General features: G+C 30.8%; 4 protein-coding genes across 4 annotated transcripts; 2 read left to right on the plus strand and 2 right to left on the minus strand.

Annotated features, from left to right (window-relative positions):
* The first annotated feature begins 979 nt into the window (after nucleotides 1-979).
* LOC101498336 (mechanosensitive ion channel protein 1, mitochondrial) lies at nucleotides 980-6,435 on the plus strand. Its single transcript, XM_004510697.4, has 7 exons — nucleotides 980-1,121; nucleotides 1,274-2,153; nucleotides 2,280-2,557; nucleotides 3,366-3,466; nucleotides 3,990-4,097; nucleotides 5,074-5,295; nucleotides 6,103-6,435. Exons 2-7 carry the CDS (start codon nucleotides 1,363-1,365, stop codon nucleotides 6,214-6,216), a joined length of 1,614 nt encoding a protein of 537 aa, XP_004510754.1. The 5' UTR covers nucleotides 980-1,121; nucleotides 1,274-1,362; the 3' UTR covers nucleotides 6,217-6,435.
* Nucleotides 6,436-6,531: 96 nt separating this feature from the next.
* On the minus strand, nucleotides 6,532-8,130 carry LOC101498005 (putative UDP-rhamnose:rhamnosyltransferase 1). Its single transcript, XM_012718733.3, has one exon. It carries the CDS (start codon nucleotides 8,038-8,040, stop codon nucleotides 6,622-6,624), a length of 1,419 nt encoding a protein of 472 aa, XP_012574187.2. The 5' UTR covers nucleotides 8,041-8,130; the 3' UTR covers nucleotides 6,532-6,621.
* A 4,392-nt stretch (nucleotides 8,131-12,522) lies between these two features.
* LOC101497675 (probable polygalacturonase) lies at nucleotides 12,523-17,547 on the plus strand. The gene is made up of 6 exons (XM_004510696.4): nucleotides 12,523-12,670; nucleotides 12,942-13,277; nucleotides 14,452-14,572; nucleotides 15,319-15,493; nucleotides 15,642-15,712; nucleotides 16,631-17,547. Exons 1-6 carry the CDS (start codon nucleotides 12,629-12,631, stop codon nucleotides 17,329-17,331), a joined length of 1,446 nt encoding a protein of 481 aa, XP_004510753.1. The 5' UTR covers nucleotides 12,523-12,628; the 3' UTR covers nucleotides 17,332-17,547.
* Nucleotides 17,548-18,151: 604 nt separating this feature from the next.
* MAPK12 (mitogen-activated protein kinase) lies at nucleotides 18,152-23,383 on the minus strand. Its single transcript, XM_004510695.4, has 6 exons — nucleotides 22,992-23,383; nucleotides 21,467-21,596; nucleotides 20,950-21,087; nucleotides 19,079-19,411; nucleotides 18,790-18,973; nucleotides 18,152-18,456 (listed from the first exon to the last, which is right to left on the minus strand). The coding sequence occupies exons 1-6, from the start codon at nucleotides 23,144-23,146 to the stop codon at nucleotides 18,281-18,283; spliced, it is 1,116 nt and encodes a 371-aa protein (XP_004510752.1). The 5' UTR covers nucleotides 23,147-23,383; the 3' UTR covers nucleotides 18,152-18,280.
* Nucleotides 23,384-25,900: the final 2,517 nt, after the last annotated feature.

Below are 25,900 nucleotides of genomic sequence, written 5' to 3' on the forward strand. Positions count from 1 at the left end.
GACACACACAACCTTACAATCATTGCTTTGGTCAAAACAAGTTATTATAAGACAGAAGACACCATTTACAACAATGAGAAACAATATGCATCAATTTTAACTTATGGTTAGGTATACATAGAAAATCCATGAATTTTATGAAACCTGAAAATCGTAAGTCCAATAGTCATAAAGTCGATAGTTTTGATCACAACAACCATACTTTTATGGTTAACGAGAAGGTAGATCCAAGAGAAGGGTGATCAATTGATGATTTCAATGTCAACTTTCCTAACAAGTGGTGCGAATGTGGACAATATCAAACATAAAATATGATTTTTAGACGTTTATACCTGATGCGTATTAGGTGGAAACAATACTAAAAGTATATGGCGGAATGTTCAAACCTTATATCAAACAAAGAATGTTGGCTCAAATATGAAGGTGTTAAGTGGGTCACAATCCTCAAATAGTAAAGAAAGGTATCAAAGTAAACGCATTATAACATAAATGAACACCACCACACAAAGAGTAGAAAGAAAATGCAGGTTATGATGAGTCTTTGATCATAATAAAAAATATTGTTGAAACGTTGACATATCTACTTAACTGTATTAACTTTGATGTATTTATTTCAATTTAATATATTTTATTTAATTTATTAATATAATTTAGTTTTTTTATTATATTTTATATATTAATTTAACATATTTTTTTATTAAAAAAAATATACACCTAAATAATGCGAGGAGGAAAAAAGCATCATTCACACATTAATCAATCTTGTGAAAGTCAAAAAAATTGAAATATTTTGATATATTAATTACAAAATGGGATGTATGAAAAAAAAATCCACAATTTCAACCAATGAATTTCTTTTAGTAAAAAAAATAAAATTAATATGCTACTGCCGTTTATTTTTTTCTTGAAAGAATTCCTGCCATCTCTTACTTTGCAAGAAAAAGATATTGAAATCGTATCAGAAAAAAAAAAAAAAAAAACGAAAAAGATATTGAATAAATTCACTCGTTCTTCAAAGAACAATCGACTTCACGATACAGCTGTATTTCTCTTCATTTTCTTCGTTTCTGTTTTCTTAGAATCAAAAACCAACCAAAATCATTTCAATACGAAAAGTTACAGTAAGACCACTTTTTCCCTCTCTTTTCTTCATACATACTTACTTGGGGTTTATCAATTGACTCAATTGTTCTTTGTATTTTTCTAATTAACTTTCAAATTTAATTTATCTAAGTTTATGATTACATTATGATTAGTATTATGTAATTTGCAGATTGAACTGTTACTCAACTTGACTGGAATCCTATCAAACAATGTCATTGCTGTATTCTTTCAATTGCTGAGTTTTTAATTTACTTAACAATGGCCGCTGTTAGGTTTTCACGTGTAAGATACCTACATAGTTCAATCAAGGGTTCTTTGAATATTCAAAATGTTCAAAATTATCATTATCACCCTAATGTGGCTTTCAATCTTGCAAGAATTTCTAGTTTTTCTATAGATTTGTCGAACCGTCGTTATTCGAAAGGAGAGTTACAGTCACCTAAGTTGTTTGCTCAGAATCAGTTTAGTACCAGAAATGTCAATGGTGCATTTGATTCTAGAATTAGATTTTCTAGGTTATGTCATCAGAGAAGTGCTGTTTCTTTAGGTTCGATGACACATGTGTTGAGTTCCCGGATGTATTCGTCGTCTTTGGGTGGTAAAGGAAGTAGGGATGGTGATACTGAAGTGGCTGCTGGGTCTGGTGTGAGTGATGTGAGTGGTGGTGGCGATTCGGTTGTTTCGGGTGATTTGGTTGAGAAGATGAAAGATACATGGAAGAGTGTTGTAGAGGTAGCTTCATATGCTGGGGAAAAAGTTAAAGAAGCTTCTGATGATCTTACTCCATATGCTCAACAGTTGCTTGATTCACATCCTTATCTTAACATGGTGGTTATTCCGGTTGGGGGCACTTTAACTGCTACTCTTGTAGGTTGGTTCATCTTGCCTAGAATTTTAAGGAAATTTCATAAATATGCAATGCAAGGACCCGTTTCTCTATTTCCGGGAAGCTTGTCTTGGGGGGAGCCGGTTCCTTATGAGAAAAGCTTTTGGGGTGCTATGGAAGATCCAGTGCGATATTTAGTTACCTTCTTGGCATTCTCACAAATGTTAGTGGGTTTTTTATTTACAAATTTAAGGATTTCTTCTTGGTTCTTTTTTATCTTTCCTTTTGGTAGTATGTGTTATTTTTTGATTACATGTTCGGTTGTGTGACAATTGCCTTTGATTTACAGTGCTGTAATGGTAGCTCCAACAGCTATAGCTTCGCAATATCTTGCACCTACTTGGAGAGGTGCAGTGATACTTTCATTTGTGTGGTTTTTGCATAGATGGAAAACAAATGTTTTTGCGCGGACATTGTCGAGTCAAAGTTTACTTGGACTTGATAGGGAGAAAGTGCTTGCTCTAGACAAAATATCTTCTATTGGTCTATTTGTGATTGGTATAATGGCGATGGCTGAGGCTTGTGGTGTGGCTGTGCAATCTATTGTAACTGTTGGTGGCATAGGAGGTAAGTATTAAATTTATTGAATCTAGTCAGTTTGATTTTACATTCTTAAAGTTTTTAGTATATTTCCTTTTATAAAGTTGATGGAGGCAAGAAAACTCTTATTGTGATTGTAGGTTTAAAGAAAGAATAGTTTCTTAGAAGTATATCAATGTTGTTGAAAGTTGATGCCATTAGACTGTAGAAATTGATATATAGTGTAGCGAGTTCCACACCACTTTGGTTTTATTGAAGAGCATTAAATTTTGATACATTAAGTTAAAATTGTTTTTATAATCCTTTGGTGCATATTATTTTTGTGGAATATATTGGTATATCCTGTTGAAGGATTGAATGAGAATGTACTGACGATGCTTTGATCGCAAAATGACTTGAATTGAGGGTAAATATTGTATAACTTGGTTTCATGAAAATAATGCCTCAACTTCAGAGAGATAGATAGTTTATAGAGCTGTAAAATCAGTTATAATATCAATATTCAGATAAATAAATATAAAAACTGTATTTACTTGTGTCCTCATTGGTGAAAATATCAGCTATCTTCAATCCCTACCCATTGATCCAGCTAGTGAATCTTATAATAATAACACATGTGATGATCTCTATATGAGTTTTTTTTTTTTTTTTGCAAAGGCTCTATATGAGTTTGTTTATCCTTTGATAAACTTTTTATTCCGTTGCTAATTTGCTTTCCATTTCCTTGAATAGTTTAGCTCATTTATTTGTGTATATATATTTTTACTTCTCAACTGATAACATAAGGGATGGAAAATTTTCATGGTTCTGTAATTCTATATTTATCTTTGTACAGGAGTTGCTACTGCTTTTGCTGCCAGAGATGTACTTGGCAATGTGTTCAGCGGTTTATCTATGCAGTTTTCAAAGCCCTTTTCAATTGGAGATACAATAAAAGTACGTTGATTTAGTGGATGCAAATTAGTGATTTTTCCTAGTTTACATTTTATGGGAAATATGATTTTCTGATCTGTGGACTTGCTATCTGTTACACACTTGTATGCCCAATTTGCAATCATGTTTTTTAGGTGAGGAATGACAATTATTTTTCCATCTAGGGGTAACAATAATATTATACTCATTACTGGTGCCTTGTTCTAATTGTCCATTATGTATTATGTAGTACTAGTGTGCAGTGCATACATAGGTGTTACATGTACATCCAATGGTAGAGTTAGGCTTAAACAATGGAGGGGCCAAGATTAGATAAAAGTTAGTAAGGGTTTTTAAGAAAAAATAAAATAAAATTTGGAGGACCGTAATGTATTTATTATGAAATGAGATTATCAGTGAAATACAAAGAATTTTATGAAATTTGGAAATTTTGGACTATTTGGCTAGCTCCTTGCTTCAATGAAGGCGTGATCCTGTTTACATCTTATATTTCTTGAATGTGTCTGAGAAATTGTGCAAACTGCAGGCTGGAACGATAGAGGGCCAAGTGCTGGAAATTGGTCTTACTAGCACATCGTTGCTGAGTCCTGAGAAGTTCCCAGTCATTGTGCCGAACTCATTTTTTTCTAGCCAGGTAGGCCTTCCTCTCCCCTCTTTTCTTGGATGATTCTGAACATATTCACTTTCCTGAAGTCACTTCAGCAAAGCAGAGAATTAAGTCCCACAATTTGGAAGTAGTCGGTCCTACTTTATTGTTTCTTTCTTTCTCTGACTGCTTGTTTGTGTTGACTTTGAAAGAGCCTAATGTGTTCTGAACGCTTAAACATTCCTAATCAATCATGTTGGTTTTTGGCACAAATATGTCATAGAAAGAACTGTTGTGAAATGTCTACTGCAAGGCTGTTGTACATAATTGAATTGAATCTAGTATTTAAACCAAGATTGTTCTCTATTCTTTAATGCCTCATCAAGTTATAGTTCTGTTGTTTGACTTTCTGAGCAATAGTTGAGCAGGCTTCTTATAATCATGAACTTAAATCTATGTGTGAATCGGTTGTTACATCTTGTTAGAATAGAAAGATGGCAGGGATTCTTCTTCTCCTTGGTGTTTTTCAAATCATAATTTGGCTGTTAGGAAATAGACAAATATGAATACATCATGGGAGAAAAATGTGTTGGTATCATCAATTGACTATTATAAAAAGGATTGGAAAGAGTATTATGTAGAGGAATAAAATTGGTCAAATGGTTCAACAATGCATTACCATGCTCTGCTCCTTCATAGTTTAGTTTTTATGTTGTCTTTACTTTTGTTTTCATCAGCTTTCAAACCGAGGCTAAGTTATCTGATTGATTACTTGATTGCACTTGTGTTTTAAATTCATTTATTTTGGGTCGAATATATTTGTGTGGAAACTTCTCCAGAGGATATGTGAATTTTGAAGCATACACCTCACGTTTACACATCTGCGTGCAAAAACTGACACATAAACTGTTGTCATATAATCTCAATAAAATATTTATTGCTCAAGCTTTTCATTTTAAGATTATGACAACTTGCTGCTTGAGTCATCATGGTTCTTACCCTCCTTTCCATGCTAACTTTGTAGGTAATTGTGAACAAGTCCCGTGCCGATTACCGTGCCATTATTACCAAAATTCCTCTGCAAATTGAGGACATAAGTAAGATTCCCCAGATATCGGATGATGTAAAAAGCATGTTAAAATCAAATGCAAAAGTTTTCTTAGGAAAAGATGTTCCCTACTGTTTCTTGTCACGTATAGAAAGTTCATATGCAGAACTGACACTTGGATACAACCTCAAGCACATGGTAAGTCACTCATCTGAATTAATATTTCTCCATATTATGCTTGCTTCACACTAAAGGACTCAACTAATCCTTTGTTTGCATAATGGTATTGGAAAAATTGTTCTCAAATGACTTTATATGAGTTTGACATACATACATATTGAAATTTGTAAGACCAACCTATTAACTCCGGGATTTGCTAGCCAGGAAGTAAACAACAGTCGACAGAGATATTATTATCTTTCAATTTTCTTCGCATCATCTTTTTTGTGTTCTGTTTTCTTTTTTTTGTATTGAACAAAGAGTATGCAAAAGGTATCTATCTCACTGTACCTTAACTGCAATCAACAAATTTAGATGATATAATAATATCTAATTGAAAAAAAAGCATCATGTTGAAGGAATGGCACCAAGAAGGCATAGAAGTACGGTGGTGTAGACTTGTATAGAGAAGACACTATTAGAAGCACAGTATGGAGGGTTGACTAGATGGTGGTTTTGTCCAATATTTAGAGGTTGGGGGAGACCAAGAAAACAATTGACTAAATCATTGAGAAACCCATCTTTGGACCTAATATATGACAAGATTTTTATAACATTGATTGCTCCACTTGTCCGACCTTACCTAATAGGAAAAAACACGGTTGTCGTGTTTATTGCTTTTTGAACGAAGGTCTACAATCCTGCTATCTATGTTTTGCAATTCGTTATCTAGTCCTGCTATATGCATTATTTTGTTGATGTGATACATCTGTATGCTCAAATTCCATCATATTTGGTCGTACATCTTTTTAACTCTTGTTTATCTCATACTATTCTTTCTTACAGCGCAAAGATGAGTTCTACTCTGCAGAACAAGATATTCTCCTGCAAGCAGTTCAGATCATTAAAAATCATGGTGTTGCTCTTGGCAGCACATGGAATGACATGCCTTCTAAGTAACATACTCAACAGAGTGACAATTTTCGGAGGCTTGATTTCAAGACGTGATAAGCTTTAGTTTTTCACATGTACAAAGTCTGCAGCTATGCTAAGTAGCCATCTTTTGCAGCCAAAGAGATTTTCTAAAATTAGTTGGATCTGTGTAGTCAGCACATTGGGCTTCAAAATTTTAACTTCGATTTACTAAATGATATAAAAAGTTTTACATTTATGAGCTGAGTTATGTGTGAGCCGCAAAATCTACCAAATAAGTCTAAGTTGAAGGAAGTTCAGGAAACATTTTTAATATATAACTAATAGTGTTTGGATCTTTGGAAACTTAATAATGCGCCAAACACACTAAGGAGGAGTTAGATTCTCCTAAAATGAAAGTAATAGAAGTTTATAATCTCTTCATCTTCATCTTCATATCCTTTTCTTGATTCCGTCCTTGAGAAACTGGACAAATTCTGCTATGTAATGATCCTGATGCAGCTTCAAGTTTCCTACAATAACAGCAGCTTCTCTTGTCTTAACTCTGAGCTCCTTTCCTTCCACCAACACCATTGCTTGTCTAAGTGATTTAGCAATCTCATTTCTACTGAATCTTCCATCTTCATATCTTTTAACTTCAATAGCCAAACCCTTATCCACCAAAAGTCTTGCATTAAGAGGCTGATCAATAATAAAAGGTAGCACAACAAGGTTGTTTTCAAATTGCAATGTTTCAATTGCTGAACCCCATCCAGAATGAAACAAACACCCACCAATAGATGAATGTGCCAATATCTCTTGTTGTGGTATCCATCCCATGCAAACAAGTCCTCTCTCACTTGTCCTTTCACCAAAACCAATAGGTAGAAAATCTTGATCATTACATGACCAATTAGGCTTCCTTAATGCCCATAAAAATGACAATTTTGACACTTCAAGTCCATAAGCTATTTCAAAAACTTGTTCCTTGCTCAATTTGCATTCACTCCCAAACCCTACAAAAACAACTGATTTTGTTTCTTGTTTATCAAGCCACTCAAATATTTTACTCTCTGATCTTGATTCTTCAAAAATTTCTCTTTGTGGCATCTCTACAGGCAACAAACCTATAGGAATCACAGGCTTCTGAACTAGTTTATTGTATAGATGCAGATATTCACCTTCAATCTCATAGCAACTACAACATATTACAGCTTTAGCAGCACCAATTACCTTAACAAGCCTTTCAATGCCACTAACTTCAGAAGCATTTTTCTGATGGACAATAGCAGAAAAAGCAATTGCTTCATTTCTGGTATAAGCAACTGATGATGGAAATGTCACCCATTCTGGCGGTGCTGTTAAACTTTCTGGCGAGAATCGTGCTTTCATCGTGTTACTCGGTGGTCCAAGAAACACTAATGTTGCAGCCGAAACAACGGAATAGTATATTAGCTTTACATGAAACTCTTGTGCAATCTCTACAATCCAATGAGGACTATAATCACAGATTATCCAATCGGGTAACCAATTGGATATTAATTGTTTCACTGGACTTTGGAGTTGATCATATGCTTCTTCTAGGTATTGAATTTTATCAATTGGAATGTCCATTGTAGCTTCAGCACCTTCTGGTAAGAGATTTGTGTTTAATGATGGTAATGAAATTTCTACTAAATTTATTAAATGTGATAAAGTTGAAGGAAGTTTAGGAAGCCTTTGAATGTTTTTGGGAGTTGATATGTAGGAGACATGAACACCAGATTTGGCTAAGGCTATTGAAAGTTTGAAAAATGGGATCAAGTGACCAAATGCTAACCATGGAAGCATCACTACATGAATTATATCCTCAGCCATTTTCACCTGCTGCATCTGCAACCACTTTGCTTCTGTATAAATAGTTGCTCACATGCGAATGCTACGCAACCGTGAGCTCGAAGATCGACAACACTCATTGGAACAATTCTTTTGGTTTTAACAGATGAGACAATGACTTGATCGAAGTCAGTTCGATCAAAATAATAGAAAATAAATATGTCCCTCAAAACTCCACTCATCAAATCAACATCAATAGGTCACACTGTCTATAACATAAAGACAAAGAGAGCTATTAAATTATACTTGTAAAGAGTTTTGTTGTTTGTCATTAAAATTTAAGTGATTTTTATGCACGAGGCCACGATACTACTTTTTACTAGAATTTTGAGTAATTTTTAAACACGATTTCATGACGTTAGAATTGCCTAACTAAAACTGTTAAAGATTTTCCCTGCTTCACACGCAACCAATTGGTTTGACAATAAAAAAATATGGTCACATCACACAAGTATACGTTAACATTCATAAATTTATTTTAGAATAGTTTCTGGCTTAGAAAAGGAAAAAAAATCTCAACAGTTCAACACTACAATATCAAAGCTTGTGATTTTCTTCAGCGGTTTCATTACTTCACACTTTCTAAGTGGCCCAACAAATATTACCTTTTATAGATTGTTTCCCTTTTTTGAGTTCTAGCAAAACCACATCATATTGTTTGTTTTTCTTTAAAACTATATTGTGCAAATCATCCATTATTTTTATATAATCGTCGAGAAACATAGGGCTCGTCTGTTCAAGATTTAAAAAAATATGATTTTATAGCACTTTTTATTTTTTATTATAATAACGTTTTAAAAATTAATTTCAAAAATAAAAATCTAAATGAAAAATTAATTTAAATAATTTATCTTAAAATATTAATTTAAATATTTTATGTATTTGCTATAATTTTTTTTGAATACCGAAATTTTACAAACATAATTAAAATTAAAAATTATTTTGAGAAGTTTTTTTATAAAAATCATTTTTGAAAGAGTTTTTTTTTTAAATATAATTTTTATCATGTTAAAATATTTAGTATTGAATATTTCAGTTATTAAATATTAAAATTACTTTTTTAATCAATAAAAATAAATCTAAAATAAGTTATACTATTTTAAGTAAGTTATTATAAAAGTTACTTTAAAAAATATAAATTTAAAATCAGTGTTTTAAAACCTTACAACAAACGAATCCATAGTTCGTCATCTTTAGTAGAATTTTTTTTGCAAATTGCAATTACATTTTTTTATATTCACAAGACTTAAAGCTGAGATTTTGCAGGAATCTAAGTCCAATTTAATTGGGTATTGACTATAAACCACTAAATATTAAATATTTTTATTTGATTAAATAAATTTAATTGAGTTTGGTCTTGCATTGGATACTTACCACGGCAATACTAGTTAAGTTTGGTCCAATATTGGATACAAATTAGCTATGTATTTGACCCAAATTTTAAGTAATATAATCAGAGAAACACATTGGACCAATGCCTAAAAAAAACTATTGGACCAAATATGGCCTAAAAATCCTTGGAACTATTACTTATTTAATTTTCTTTTGGTGAATTATGACTTATAGTTTTGATACTTTACAATAAATAAACTTGAGTTTAATGATTATACATTAAGAGAAGTAAAATAGTTTTGTATCATCACTTAATAACAACTTATTATCTTTCTTATGTTTATTTTATTATTATTTTAAAAAATAATTATTTTAAAAAAATAATGATCATATTCTTCATTTTTATTAGACGGCAGTATAAAATTAATTTACACTAATAATATTTTCTTTTTCTTTCTGATAATGAATGTCATTTACCTTAAAAAAATGTGTGCCATTTTTATAATATTATAATAGTAACAAACGACAACAGTAATGTAACAATAACTCGCTACATAATTATCAAATAAAAATACTTTTCTAAAAACTAATAACATGTAGACAAAATTATATTTTAACCTAGTACTTGTATATCATATCTACCAAGAGGAGTGGGATGACTTCATTGGATGAATTCTAACATGTACTGCTACTTCTAATAGTGGATGATAAAATTAGCCATGAATTATCATAGATTATAATTGTTAGTTTATGTAAAAAAAAGATATAAAGAATATACACATTTAATTTCACACATATCCAATAAATTTCCACTATTTTATCATTTTACCTTTATTTTGTAAGTGTATTTTAAAATTGATGATATAATATAGAAAAATAGAAATTTATTAGGGTGAACCTGTTTTACATCGACAATATATCAATTAAATAAAAAAAATGAGTTAAATCAATAGTAGTTAATTAAAAATGAATAATATGATAAATAAATATAAGAGCACGACAAAAGTTGTATTCTATAAAGTGGGTCGGCGCAATGGTGCGGTAATGGCGTGAACGTGAAGGGTAAGAGAGTCACACAATCACCCAATTATAAGAGATAATTCAAATTGAGAATTCCAATAAAGGTTAATTATATTCCAACACAACAATAGTCCAAACTAGCAACCACATTTTATATGAGTTTGGAACAAGCATCTTAAATTTGATTTGTAAAGTTAGAAATTGAATTGCTGGATATTCATCCAATAATTGAGATCTATTGAGTGCAACGACTATGTGGATTTTTTATTGCATGTAGAGAATTGGGATTCCTCTCTTGGAAATGAATTCTATGCACTCAACTCATTGTTCAAGATTTACCGTTGAGATTTGATTTCTCAATTTATCAACAGTTATTAATAATACATTTTCAAAGGTTAGTCCATAGCATGAGACTCAAATGATATTAGATACACTTATAAGTTTGAATTAGACTTAAAATTTACAAAATCTACGGGTAAGACAAGAACTGATGCACTTATAAATATATTTTTAAATTATATTACATCTAACATGAAATTCTTAACACACACTTTAAACTCATAACTAAATTGTGAAACATAATTCAAATAATTTGATAACTAATATATAACTTAACTAATCTTAGATATACTCTTATACTTTCACATAAGATTTAACTCGCCTTTTACAAAATCGATTTTACAAAATCGATTTATAAAGTGATACTAATCAACTTATAAACATCACATGTGAAATTATGTACTATAACCGCTATAAAAAAAAATCAATCACAGTGAACCTAACTCCCTCTCTTTTCATGTTCATTGCATAGTGTCTCTAATCTCCATATTATGCAAAAGACAAAAATCTTTTTCTGTATATTTAAAAATGTGACATAGAATTTTCTTTACATTTCGTTACTAACTAAGAATATGTGTGCACAATAAAGTTAAGAAAATGACATTTGAAACAGTTCGGTGATCATGTGCAATTATTAATTTTGTAAAAGTTATTAATAATATTAACATTTCATATAATTTAGTAAAAAAAATGACGACAGGTATGACAAAAATTACCTACTATTTCATGTGTCCTCTGGTATCAAAAAACAGTTTTGATCAGAAATTGACTGTTGAGTGTGTTGACATGTGACTATGAGCAATGAAAGTAAAAACGTTTGTCAAGTATTCTAAGTTAGAAATAAAGTAGAACAATTTTAAGTTCTTTTTTTTACTATCATTTGGGTATAAATTATGTAGAGAAAAACAGAACAAGGAGGCAATCCATTGTGTTGATGAATTCATTTTTGTGAGAGGTAAAAATAGTTTTAGAAACATAAAATTTAATTTTTAAATATTTACATGTTTAAGAATAAAATTAATTTTGTTTTATCAATAAAACTTAATTTATTTAATAAATAACGATACTATTAGATTGAATACATGTTTTGCTTTTGAATATAAAATCTTGCGATTTATGAATTTTTTTAATTACTTATTACTTTATAGACAAAAAAAATTGTCTCAAGAATAACTTATTACTAGAGATTATGAGTTTTTTTTTCTTTAAATTTTATTTTTAGTTTCAAAATTATGGCTACCTCATTTTAACAAAATTAATTTATGGCAAACCAGATGTTCTTAATTAATTGTATTTAAAATTAGTTTATTAATTATATTACAAAAACAAAATTACTTTATTTAAAATCAGTTTTTAATTACTGTAAAACCACAAACACTCCTCATTACATGAATTATATATCAGCATTTCTTTTTAAAAAAGTGCATTTTTGTATTTTTTAAAAAGTATAATATATGCAACCTCCAATACAAAACACCCAACATGATTAATTTGGAGAAAAAGTATATATTATATAACTTTAACTCAAAGTTGCAACTAAGATTTAAGCCTTGCAAGCAACAAATAGACATTCATTCTTTTGGTACATTATGGCTCCTAGAGATAACCAAAGCAATCTTGGACTTATATGTTGTGTCCAAAGAAAAACAAAGAGTGTTAAGTATATTTTCCCCCCTATGTTATAGCTATATTTAGTATTCATTATTTATTTTATAAAGATTAAATAATCATTTAGATGGGTTATTTTCTAAAACAATATTCTATAAATATCCACCTTTTAAATTGGATAATTCATTAACCTATTGACCATATTTAAAAGCTTCACCTATAAATACTTCATGGCTTCACTCTTCTCATATACATAAAAAGAAATACAAAGTGCCTTTTTCTTAGAATGGAGCTCTTGTGGAAATCTCACATGAACATGAAGATACATGTAAGACCCTTTTTTCCTTCTTTGTGATTAATCTAGCTATTCTAAGAAGAACTCTTGTCTAATAATACTAGGAAAAAAAATTTCTTGCATATACTTTTAGAGCTTATACACAAAAAAAAAAAAAACTTTAGTAAAATTGTAGATTCACATAATTATCAACAATAAAAAATAAAAATGTAGAGTAACATATATATATATACCTTAATTTTGTAACCAAAAAAAAAAAAAAATTCTATCAATTTTGTCTTCTCATGATGTTTTTGTGTTACAGGCAATTAAATTGGTTTATATTTTACTTTTGGTGACACTGATGAGTTCTAAGGTAGCTGAGAGCAGAAAATCAAAAATGATAAGATCTTCTTTTGAGTACAATGCTATAAATTGCAGAGCACATAGTGTTTCAATAAAGGACTTTGGTGGTGTTGGTGATGGAAAAACATTAAACACAAAGGCTTTTGAATCTGCAATTAATCATTTGAATCAGTATGGTTCTGAAGGAGGGTCTCAATTATATGTTCCTGCTGGAAAATGGCTCACTGGAAGCTTTAGTCTTATTAGTCATTTCACATTATATCTAAATAAAGATGCTGTTCTTCTTGCTTCTCAGGTATTTTTCTCATTTATATTCATTGTTTCATTACTAAGTATTAATTACTATTGTTATTTTCATTTTCATATGTTATCATAAAGAATTTATAAAAATAAGCTAAAAATAATTTATAAAAATAATTTATGAGGACTAATACATTTTTTTTTGGTGTATTCTAGGGACTATAAATGAATAAATAAATATTTTTATGAACAAACTTTATATTTCAACCAAATTGTGTTTTTTAGGGACTATAATTATTTTTGGAAGTGATGTTGTTGTTCCTCCATAACCATTTAAACTATGGAAAAAGACTTTCCACTAGTCTTATTGTTTGAATCAATGTTTGTTGTTCCAACCATTTGGACTCATCTAATTTCCAAGTTAGGAAGTGATATGTTTTAAGGTTGCATAACTTGCATGGTAGAAAATATTATATGAGTGGACTTAATTGATGGAAAATTTAATAATATATTATTGGTTTAGTACTTTAGCTAAAATTAATTACTTGAATGCCAATTTACAAAGTAAAATCATTCATAAAAATGGAAATGAACTTATTTAAAGGGATTCACTTAAGTTACAATTGAGGTAAGGTGTCCAATAAATGATTATGCAAATTTATGACAAGGTTCATTGCTTCATAATATTACTAGATAACTAAGCTATCAAAGTAATATCGTTAATTAACTCATGAAAGCAATATGCAAACTCCTAAACTTTTGATCCACTATAAACTGTTTACATCACTATATACCTTTGATCTAAAAAATATTACTTTTGCTCTGTTCTTAATAGACATTAGACACTAATTGTGACATTGATTATGCGTTTGATTTCATAAATTTTAATTTATTTTATATTTGTCAAACATGATTTTCTCAATTAAAAAAAAAAAACACATATTTGGTTACCATAAGCAAAATTGATTTTTGTATTGAAGTTGAAAATTTTATATCAAACTTGATTTTAGAGTAAAAGTACATTAAATAAATCACTTTTTTTAAAATTCTATTTTACATAATAAAGAAACATGTTTGACAAACGTTCACCAAACCCCACACTAACTTAACTAGTAGTAACTTAAACCGTTAAATTACACTAGAAAAAATAGAACTGTGATGGTTTGGTTCAATGTGTGACACTACTAACCTTGAGCATTTCTTTGAATTAAATGTATATAATGATTTAGGATATGAATGAGTGGCCAGTGATCAAACCACTCCCATCCTATGGTAGAGGAAGAGATACTGCAGGAGGAAGGTACACCAGCCTCATTTTTGGAACAAACCTCACTGATGTTATTGTCACAGGTATGGAAAAAAACAATTTCAAAAACAAGTAGTTTCAGGTTGGTGTAATATTTTCAGCAAACATGTGCTATCCCTCAAAACTTTGAATTCCAATTCCCAAACTTTACCAACTATAGTTGACAGTTGAATATATTATGCACCTACCTTAGCTACCTATTATTCTATTAGAGCCTTTAATTAAAATTTTCCTTCATTACATTTTATTTTATTGTGCATCTATTTATCTAGTTATTTTTTTACCAATGATTGATTGTGTGTTAAGATAATCAAATTAGTGATTATAAATGGAATTTGAATCCTCTCATGTTTGAATTAAATATGAGGGAGTTATGTTCATTATTTCACCGTTAAAATATTTTAGATTTTTATTTATAATCTTTTATATTATAAATTTCAATATATTTTAATGATAAGATGGTAAATATATTTCAAATATGAGAGGATCGAAATCCAAAATGAATGTAATAAAAAAAACGTAGTAGTTATAATTATGAATTTAGTGATTTTAATATTGTGGATCAGCTTTATAAGGATTAATATAAGGTCTTGCAAATGAATGTGCTAGAGGTATTATTTAAGAATTCTAAATAAAGTAATTATTTATTTTATATGCATGGATTATATACAATATTTCTATAAATGCATTCAACTAAATCACCACAAATATTTATATAGTAAGATATGATTGAATATATTTTAGTATTAATGCATACAAATTAAATTTAAGTATGACATTGTGGTAACAGGTGATAATGGTACTATAGATGGTCAAGGATCATTTTGGTGGCAGCAGTTTCATATGAAAAAGTTGAAGTACACTCGACCTTATCTGATTGAATTAATGTTCTCAGATAGCATCCAAATCTCTAATCTAACGCTCCTTAATTCTCCATCATGGAATATTCATCCTGTTTATAGCAGGTAAGCCTTCCCTTATCACGATGTCATTTTCATGTTTATAAAGCATTCATAATCATATTTGACCTTTGTGCCACTAGTTTGTTATTTCTCCTTTGAATTTCTTTTCCAAATTTTAGGATTATAACAAAATTTCCATTACTATATGCAGCAATATTATAGTTAAAGGTATAACTATCATTGCTCCAGTCAGATCACCAAACACTGATGGCATCAATCCAGGTACAGTGACATGTGATATACTTTTTTCCTCATAAGTAAATAAACCTAAATTTTCTATCGAAGTCTGATACACATTGTGACTTCAACAAATCAATAACTTAAAATTTTAATCCTCTAATTTTGATATACTGTGAAGATTGACAAAAGTGATTGTTGTTTCCATACAAATGTATCTTGTAATTTTTAGAATTTAATGGACACACATTGTCCGTGTAAAACTGTTTTACATTGACATTTAATAAAAAATTATTTATTATACTAAGTCACCTCAGTCTCCACCTTTGTATGATTATTTTGAAATTAATAACACGACAAATAAAAGTGATAGTTTTTTATTGGATAATAGTGTAAAATTGCTTTACATTCTTTGTGTATCTCCATTGAACTCTAATTCTTATTTGGGCTATGTAGTTTAATAATATCGAGTACATTACTCGAAAATTAATCTTAAGGGGTTTAGGGTATCAAAATCAGAGGATTAAGATTTTAAGATCTTGATTTGTCAAAGTCACAATATAAATTGTTTGATTTCTATCCAACGACTTAGAATGAATTGATTGTCGTGACAATAGAAAATTTCAATAGCAGAAAATCTAGGTATATTGTGTGTATAGAAGAAAAATATGGGCATGCAAGTATGAGAAGAGTTAATCTCGAGCATACAAAAAAGCAATTGTTTTCATACATAATTGTATGGTTAAAATTAACTCTTTCAATTTCTCTAGCTCCTACTTGACTTCAATTTCTACCACAGCAGAAACAAAAAAATTGGCTTTTCAGTGCAATTTGATGGAAGGAAAAAATTGTTGCTTCAAGAAAAAGTTGTATTGGAAAGCCAAAATTTTTTCACCAAAAGAAACAAACAAGCATTAAGAATATATTATTGAGTGGATTACAAATTTGTCTTTGTATCATCAGATTCATGCACAAACATAAAAATTGAAGATTGCTACATAGTTTCTGGTGATGACTGTGTAGCAGTGAAGAGTGGTTGGGATGAGTATGGCATAAAATTTGGGTGGCCAACAAAACAACTAGTAATCAGAAGGCTAACATGCATTTCACCATACAGTGCAACCATTGCCTTAGGAAGTGAAATGTCAGGTGGAATACAAGATGTCAGAGCTGAAGACATCACAGCTGTTCATACAGAATCAGGTATCAGAATCAAGACAGCTGTAGGGAGAGGAGGGTATGTGAAGGACATATATGTCCAAAGAATGACCATGCATACTATGAAATGGGCCTTTTGGATAACTGGTAACTATGGTTCACATGCTGATAAAAACTATGATCCCAATGCTTTACCAGAGATTAGAAACATTAACTATAGAGACATGAAAGCTGAAAATGTGAGCATGGCTGCTAGATTGGAAGGGATTTCTAATGACCCTTTTACTGGAATATGCATTTCCAATGTGACAATTAGTATGGCAGCTAAGGCTAAGAAACAGCCATGGACATGTAATGATATTGAAGGGATCACAAGTGGAGTGAGTCCTAAGCCATGTGGTTTGTTGCCTGATCAGGGGATCAAGAAAATCAAAGCATGTCATTTTCCTTCAGATTATCTACCTATTGATATGTTGGAGCTTCAGAAATGTAGTTACAGCCTTTAAACATATGCATGAGTTGTTTGTTTAAGATGTATCGTTAAGTTATTTATTTACTTTTGGTCTTTGATCATATTATTATTATTATTATGATTATTATTATTATTATTATCTACATATCATTTCTCAAGTAGAGAAATGTATTGTATGTCAGTCAAATTATAGATATGAAACAACTTATATTTTATCTCTACAAGTTGATGACATGGCTTGATATGTTGCTATGACCCATGACCTTAAGTGTTATGTTAAGAGTCTCATATTGAATGAAATATGCATCTAAGATGGTATCAGAGTCTATTCAAGATCTGATGGACCACCCACTATCGGACCACTCGAATAACACTCTAGATGTCTAGTCTTGAGTATGAGGGGGGTGTTAAGAGTCTCACATTGAATGAGATTGCCTGAAAGTCAGTTTACAAATGGGAGACATTCCTCACCTTACAAACTGATTTTGTAGTGTTAATTAAGTTAGAATTAACTCAAATTCTAAGACGTTACAATTCTGATATTACTCAAAATTTGCTGGTTCTATACAGAAAAGATGGATTTTTGCTTAGAATATTTCAAACGCTAACAAACCATTCATTTTGTGTTAGGGACTAAAATGACAAATTTCTTAGGGACTATTATTATTTTTAAACTTTAGGGACTAATATGGGAGAAAATTGATGGTTTATTATTTAAAGGATAGAAAAACCGGCAGCAGCAGTTCACTGCACTAAACCATGGTCCCTAAGTCTAAGCTGGAGGATAAAAGTACACCAATCTTGGATATTCTGATGAGTGCTGAAACCTTTAAGAAATGAAGCTCATCATAAGATTATATATAAAAATCAGATATGAGATTAAAATGAAAGACACCTTACAACAATCTCATTATTTCCAATATGTTACATATCTTAGTCATCAAACATTTTGCTAATCATATACGAATACTAAATAAATAAAATCAGTGAATTGGTGGATCAGGATTGAACCTCACAGACTCTCTCCAGATGAGTTCCTTGATATCTTCTTCAGAGAACATTGGTTCCTCAGAGTCAAAACTGAAAGGTCTGGTACTTACAGGTTCCTCATTGATATCATGGAGAGGTGCCAGGTATGGATGGCACAACGCCTCATCAACTGCAAATCGTCAAGATGTAAGGAACAACAAATCAAAACAAGACAAAGAATCCTGTTATACAAATATAAATAATAAATTGCAAAAAAAGATGGAAAAAGTTTAGAATTTTAACAAATTCACCAAATTAGTTGTACTTTATAACATCTAATAACAATATAACCAAGTTTTTGGGATCAAATAGTTAATGAAAATCATTTAAGGTCGGATCAGTCGGGAGTACCCGAGTTCCAATCCTAGAAGAAACAATATTTGACCAGACTTTACTTACCTCCCGTCTGAACCTCGGAATATTAGGGCCTAAATGATGAAGTGTTCAAGTTAAGCTATTTTACCTCTAATGCGCTTGCTTGGATCAAAGACAAGCATCTTCTCTAGCAAATCAACAGCCCCTGGAGACATGTTGGGAAATCTAGCAGAAAAATTTTGCTTTGGATATTGTGGAAGTTGTCGTACGTATCTACGAGCATTTTCACTGCGTAGGAATCCAAGGCTGGCATCATCTGGTGAACCTATCAGCTTTTAGACAGAAAGGACAATTGTCACTCTTGAGTTAATTTTGAATCAAAAAATAAAAAGTTGAGTCTGTAGCAGAAAATTCCATTTAAGTTATGCAGTGAATACCTCTGTGACAAGTCTCAGCTGATGAACATAATCTCTGCCAGGAAAGAGGGGTTGTCTTGTTACAATTTCACCAAGTATGCAACCAACAGACCATATATCAATCGCTGCTGTATATTCTGAACAATTAAGCAGCAGTTCGGGAGCTCGGTACCACCGAGTAACCACATACTCAGTCATAAAATCCGTTTCCGATGTAGTTCTAGCGAGACCGAAGTCTGCAATCTTAAGGTCACAATTGGCATTCAGTAGCAAATTGCTAGGCTTGAGGTCCCGGTGCAAAACATTTGCTGAATGTACATATTTGAGCCCTCGTAAAAGTTGATACACAAAATACTGAAAAAACATATATCATATAAATGGATGTAAGACATAAAGTATAAGAATTAATGAATTATGCTACAGTACATAAAGCCTTAGAGACTAGATGGAGCCCGTACAGTGTAATAGGCATTATTTTGAAGCTGAAATCAATCATTCAAATATTGACCAAAAGAAGATATGCATCATGATTTTTGTAATGGTAGGAGTTAGTATTACACATGTATGGTTATCAAATTCGAGAGTCTACTTAAATTTGTGGAATCACCATAGGTTCAACCAGTAGACTTGTAAAAGTTTACATGACAAAAATAACACTTACAACTTTACTTGATATATAAGTAATGCTTAAAACATCTATTATATTATCAAAACATAAATCAATACTATATGCATACTAGACCAGACTAGACCTCATCTCACGTCACCTAACATTGATGAAAAAACCCACAAAATAGGTTCACATTTTAGCACATAAAAAGATCATAAAAAGTTCAAAATTGATGGATAAATTCACAAAATCACAAGATTCAAAATTAATAAATAGTGAAGGATTATCTGACTGGGTTCCCTGTGTTGGAGTTGGATTCAGTTTAGTAGAGATAGGTTTTAGCTCATCAGAGTTAATTTCATTAACTTTGTTGTCCTATTGGATTCATTGCAAACTTGTAAATGTAGTGATGGGTTTGTTCATGGTTTTTTGTTTGACTTTACATTGAATGCTATATGGTCAAGAGCTAGTTTAACACTATTGAAAGTCTCATAATGGATGTGATATAGCTTGAAAATAATGTTAAATAAGTGGAGGTATCCCTCGCCTTACAAGACAATTTTGTAGGGTTGAGTAAAGCCTAACCCAAATTATAAAATGGTATTAAAGTCTATACAAAATCTCCATTGGGTCACCTGTTATCAGCCCACTTAGGTCATGTTCTAGATGTTTAGTCCAAGGTAGTAGGTATGAGGGGGGGTGTTGAAAGTCCCATAGTGGATGTCATATGACATGAAAAAGTGTTTATACATGGCAGACATCCCTCATCTTACAAACCAATTTTGTAGGGTTTAGTAAGACCCAACCCAAATTCTAAGAAAAACATTCAGAGGAGTTTATTTGCACCATTGCAATGCTTTTGGATGTTTTTAAGTATTCAGAAAATAATAGCAGTGCTACAATATTTTTGCTATCACCACATTGCACAACTAGAAGCATGGCACTTAGTTTGACAGGAACAAGTATAAGTAGGTGATGAGGCTGCAGACCCAAGTCCATAAAGACCCATGGTTTGGAAAGTCTATTCTAGGAAATTTACATCTTAATTTTAATAGTTATAATAATCTTAGATATGAATTGTAATAACTATGTGGCAGTTGCTTAATTTTAAGAAAAAAAAAATGTATTCAGCTTTGCTACTTAATCCCATATTCTTTGCTTTTTATCTCCAGTTTGTGCAACAATAAAACCAAACGAAAATACATTAATCATGGCATTAACTATAATGCTCAACAAAGTAGATTAAAGTTCATATGCTAAAATAAACAGTTAAAGTTCTAACCCGACAATGATCATCTGTCATTGGTTGATTGGAACGTATTATTTGATGCAGATCTGTGTCCATTAACTCAGAAACAATGTACACATCGTTGAAGTTCTCCTTCTGTGGAGGTCGTATAATATCTTTAATGGACATCACCTGCATTGGAGAAATAACTGATACATAAGCACTAAAATGTTTACATTTTTGCAAATTGAATGCCAACAAAGATATTATTATCAAAATCAAATTAGGAAAATTCAGTCAAACACCTTTCATGAATCAACTAGAGAGCCTAAAAGACAGACAACTATACATATCTTTTCTAAAACTAACATCAAAATACTTTCCGCAATCTGACTTTTATCGAGAGAAACTCATCATAATGCATTTAAGCTGATCCTAGTCTCAACATTTGAATAAAATTTTGGCAATGATGTCAAGAAAAACTCATGCCACATATGAAATTAAGAAATAATATTGAGGAAAACAAGGTGTAGGTAAAAGAATGCAAGTAAAACAAGTTAATAAAAATTACATTTTCATGATCCATGTGGCGAAGAAGTTTTATTTCTCGTAAGGTCCTTTTAGCATCTATTCTGTTGTCAAATGCATTGCCAATCTTCTTAATGGCGACTTCCTCACGTGTCTCGGCATTTACAGCAGCACTGAAGGAAATGAAAAATTAATATCGTCCATCAAATTGTTAACATAAATCTAGGTCACATCACATGGATGATGAGAAAATTGAACTTCATTTCAAACCTCAAATAACAAGAAACCATCCACATTCCACAACATACACATGGTTCTCAGTTCAATGAGTCTAAAAATACAAAGAAATGTACTATCTACTGCTTCGAAGTATCAATATCACAACCAAGTGGTTGGGCTCAAGTGGTTAATAAGCTTCAATTTAGGACGAATCGATCAGGAGTATCTGAGTTGGAACTCTGGCCAAAACAATCTTTGCCAAGACTTTACTTACCTCTAGGCCAAACTCAGGATTACCAGGGCTCCTTTCTCCCAAGGACTAGAGGGTTAAGACCAGAAAAGAAAAAAGAAAAAAGTATCAATATCACTAAAAACACTAATATACCAGAAGATTGACCTCATCTCATTTTACACATTGACTCGAGAAGAAATATAGCATCACAACTTTCAATTGCATAACAACAAAAATTGAACGTGATACGAAAGTGTAAGACACTTGACCAATAACATATGGCTATAAACTTGGCTGGCACCAAGGTAAAAGATCTAGAACAAGAATATCTAAGGTGTAGTATTAAATGTGCATAATTGGAATGGAAACAATTGCATATATTCCACCAAAGGTAAAAGATCTAGAACAAGAACATCTAAGGTGTAGTACTAAATGTGCATAATTGGAATGGAAACAATGCATAAATTCCACAGGACTAAATTTTGACTCCCATTCATATAATACATCCCAATCAAATGGAAATAATAATGGATTATACATTTTTAGAGTCAGAAATCACAATAATCAGCTTATCAAAATAACCACACAATGATTCAGCTCATGAGTACTTTCAAAAAATGTCTTCATCATCACACCAAAACAACTAAATTCAATCTTCATAGTTCATTCACTCAACAAACAGATATTTCCAATCACACCAAATATCTTCTTCATAAAAAGGAAAAAGACAAAATAACAAAAAAATTGAGCGAAAAATAATTAACCACAAAATGAAAGCATCAACCTCATTTCACATTAACCAATATTTGAACTCAAATGGTTATTGAGCTTCACTTAACCTGGGAGTACCCGAGATCCAACTCTGGCTGAAACAATCTCACTTAGTTACCAATTGAACTCTGAAATAGTAGGATCCTTTTCCCCTTAGGATTAAGACCAACAAAAACCTCATTTTACATTTAAATCCAAATTCAGAACTGTAGCAAAAACTATAACTTGCTTCGAAATTCAGATAACCCAAAAGTACAACATAGTTTAAACAAACTAATTCAGCAAAATTTAAACAAATAATTACAAACCCTCAACAACAACAAAAAAAGATTTAATTTTTGCTTACCAAACAATACCATAAGCACCTCTGCCAACAGGACGAATAGGAGGGACATACTTTTTGGAAACCTCAAAGAGATTACCATAGATATTGTACTGCAAGTATCTTCCACCATGAGTTGGTATTCCTTTAATGTTATTCTCACTTGATTCAACAGACATGCCTTTCTTTTTTAACTATATGATTATTACAATTATGAAGAGGCTCTTCAAAGTTGAAATTCTCAATTCAAAACCAAAAATTGAAAGAAAGAGAAGTGACCCAATATAGAAAGGAGGGTTTAGAATGGAAAATGAGCTAACTTTGAGGTTGTTAATGACATTTCAACTTTTTAGAGAGAGAAAGGTGGGGTATGTATCCTATTATCTAAGAATGAGGGTTTGCAAGTGGACATGCTCGTGTCAACTCGTGAATCAATTCACCTTTCTCTTCTTTTCTTCTTCGTTTAATCAACGTTGGTGTGCTGTCTCTTTATTTTTTTCATTTTCTTTTTATAGAAATGTCATTGGTTTTTCTTGAAATCTATACTTACTATATCTCTTCATTTAAAATTCTTTGAGTTGAACAATTTAAAAATATACAAGTAAACTTTCTTTTATAAAAACAAATATATATTTTTAAATTTTACTCTTAATCTCTTATATAATTGATGTGTATTCTCAAAGTGTTTTCTTATCACTTTCAATCTTTAATTTATCAACCACGAAAAACTTAAAACTTGTTTTATTAAGTTTCAAGAGACTTACAATAAGCTTACTCAATCTAACATTTATTAAAGAAAAACATGAGAATATTACAAGAAAATAAGAGTTGTTTTTATATCTAGTTTCACTCAAGTATTGAGGGAATGTATACTTTTGAAGAGAACTTGATTGATCAGACACTTGTGGGTGAATTTTTGTTGTTATGAAGTCTCTTGCTTGAACCATTGAAGTCACCGTGTATTTATATATGACAGAGGTTTCAAAAATTGTTTCAATTCTCAATGTGGCATTTGGACACAATTCCCTTCCCTATGCACCAAGTGATCATAAGTCTTTGAGTTTCAAATCTCAATGTTTCAAATATTTTCAACAATGATTTAGTCATAAGTCTTGAGTGATCATTCTGAGAGTATAATGTTTTTATGAGTTCAAACTTGAGTGTAAAAAGTAGACATGATTTTTTCTTGCTTTTGAGACACCTTTTACAGTGAGCATGAGTTTGTGCACAAAGATTATTCATTGTACTTTAAAGTACACTATAGTCTTTTTATAAGTTACCTTTTCAAGATCATTTTGAATGTTCTCCTTGATTCTATTATTCAGAACGATTTGAATTCATCTCGTTCTCGATTCAAGAGACAATATTTGATTTGTTGATCTTAATTGACTCTCAAACTTTATGAAATAGTACAAGCATAATATAGACATAACAGTCATGAAGTTTTGGACCAATTTACCCTTAACATGATCAAAATGTTCTTTTGTCATTTTGACAATCATTTTTTAAATATGGATGAGATAACACTTGAATTTATTTCTTCAAATATTCTTCCACATATCCACAAAGGTGTTTCTTGTCTTTATGTCATTTAGTAGTTGAGAAGTTTGCAAGTGTGTACAATAATGAAAGTGTTCATTCATATTCATGAATGATTAAATTCAAATTTGACACTTTCATGATGTCAATTAATATTGACTTTTGTTCTCGTCTACAATTAAGTCCACTCAAATACATTAGTTAGTAACTACATATAATTAAAATCAATTAAATATAAATTAAAAAGTTGTTATCTTCAAAATTATTTTAAATTATAATTTTATGTCTATAATTCCTTTTTTTTTTTTTTATAATGACAGAAACTTTCATATTTTTTTAAAACTTCTCTCAATCTTTAGACTACGTCTTTAAGGTTTTAAAACATTAAATTATGCAATTAATCATAATTTTTTTAACCAACAAATGTTTCAATCATGCAAAGATTGAGACATTACAAAATGATTTTCATAATTTCATCAACATGGTTCAAAAGAAAAAGAAAATATTTAATTAGTCTAATTAACAAAGCATTCAACAAAATTCAAAACAATCACAATTATCAAAATGACATCTAAAAATGACATATTGTAGCAAGAAATCTAAACTAATCCACTCTCCCTATTTTGTCAACAACAAACTACTTGAGTGGGGAGGAATCATCTTAAGCAAAATGGTGATACATAGTCAATGGATTTTGTGCTCAATAATACGGTTTTTTTCATACAATACAATGATGGTAAGGTAAAACTAAGTTTTTCAAGAACTTCTAGTGCCAGGTACTCTGATGCTAGTTCCTCTAGACCACCTTCAATCACACAATTGTCTCAAAAATTAGAAAACTTTACAAAACCACGTTTTTCATGCTCCAGCATACCAAATGCTTCCTTTCAAAATGTTGACTATTCCACAAATATACCTCACCAAATTTACACAGCACCTCAACACACTAATGAGGAGCAACAAAACATTTCTCCACCTACTTCGCCGTCTTTTTCTGCTATAACTGAAAATGTTGTTAATGAACTAAACGTTATAGAAAAGGCATTTGAAGTTGATAAAACTAAACTCCATAATGATTTTTATGCTTCCAAAAACACAGATAAGAGGACATGGTTCTTCAAAAACTTCGTGAAACAGAGAAAACAAATTCAAAATGAATTTTATGAATTCATTTTACAAAATAAAACTCATACTTTATTCTTTGAATGGTTTGAAATTTATGCAACACAAAACCAAATTTCTTACCCTTTCAAACAAAATCAAAGTTCTGTTAATCCCATAACTACAAGAAACAAAACTGCGGAATGGGATTTGGCAACTGGATTAAAAATTCAGTCTGAACACCCACCTTTAAGACAAATCATAATAACACACCTTGAAAAACAAGTAGAAGC

This window comes from Cicer arietinum, chromosome 7 (genome assembly GCF_000331145.2).
Source record: "Cicer arietinum cultivar CDC Frontier isolate Library 1 chromosome 7, Cicar.CDCFrontier_v2.0, whole genome shotgun sequence".
NCBI classification, from domain to species: Eukaryota; Viridiplantae; Streptophyta; class Magnoliopsida; order Fabales; family Fabaceae; genus Cicer; species Cicer arietinum.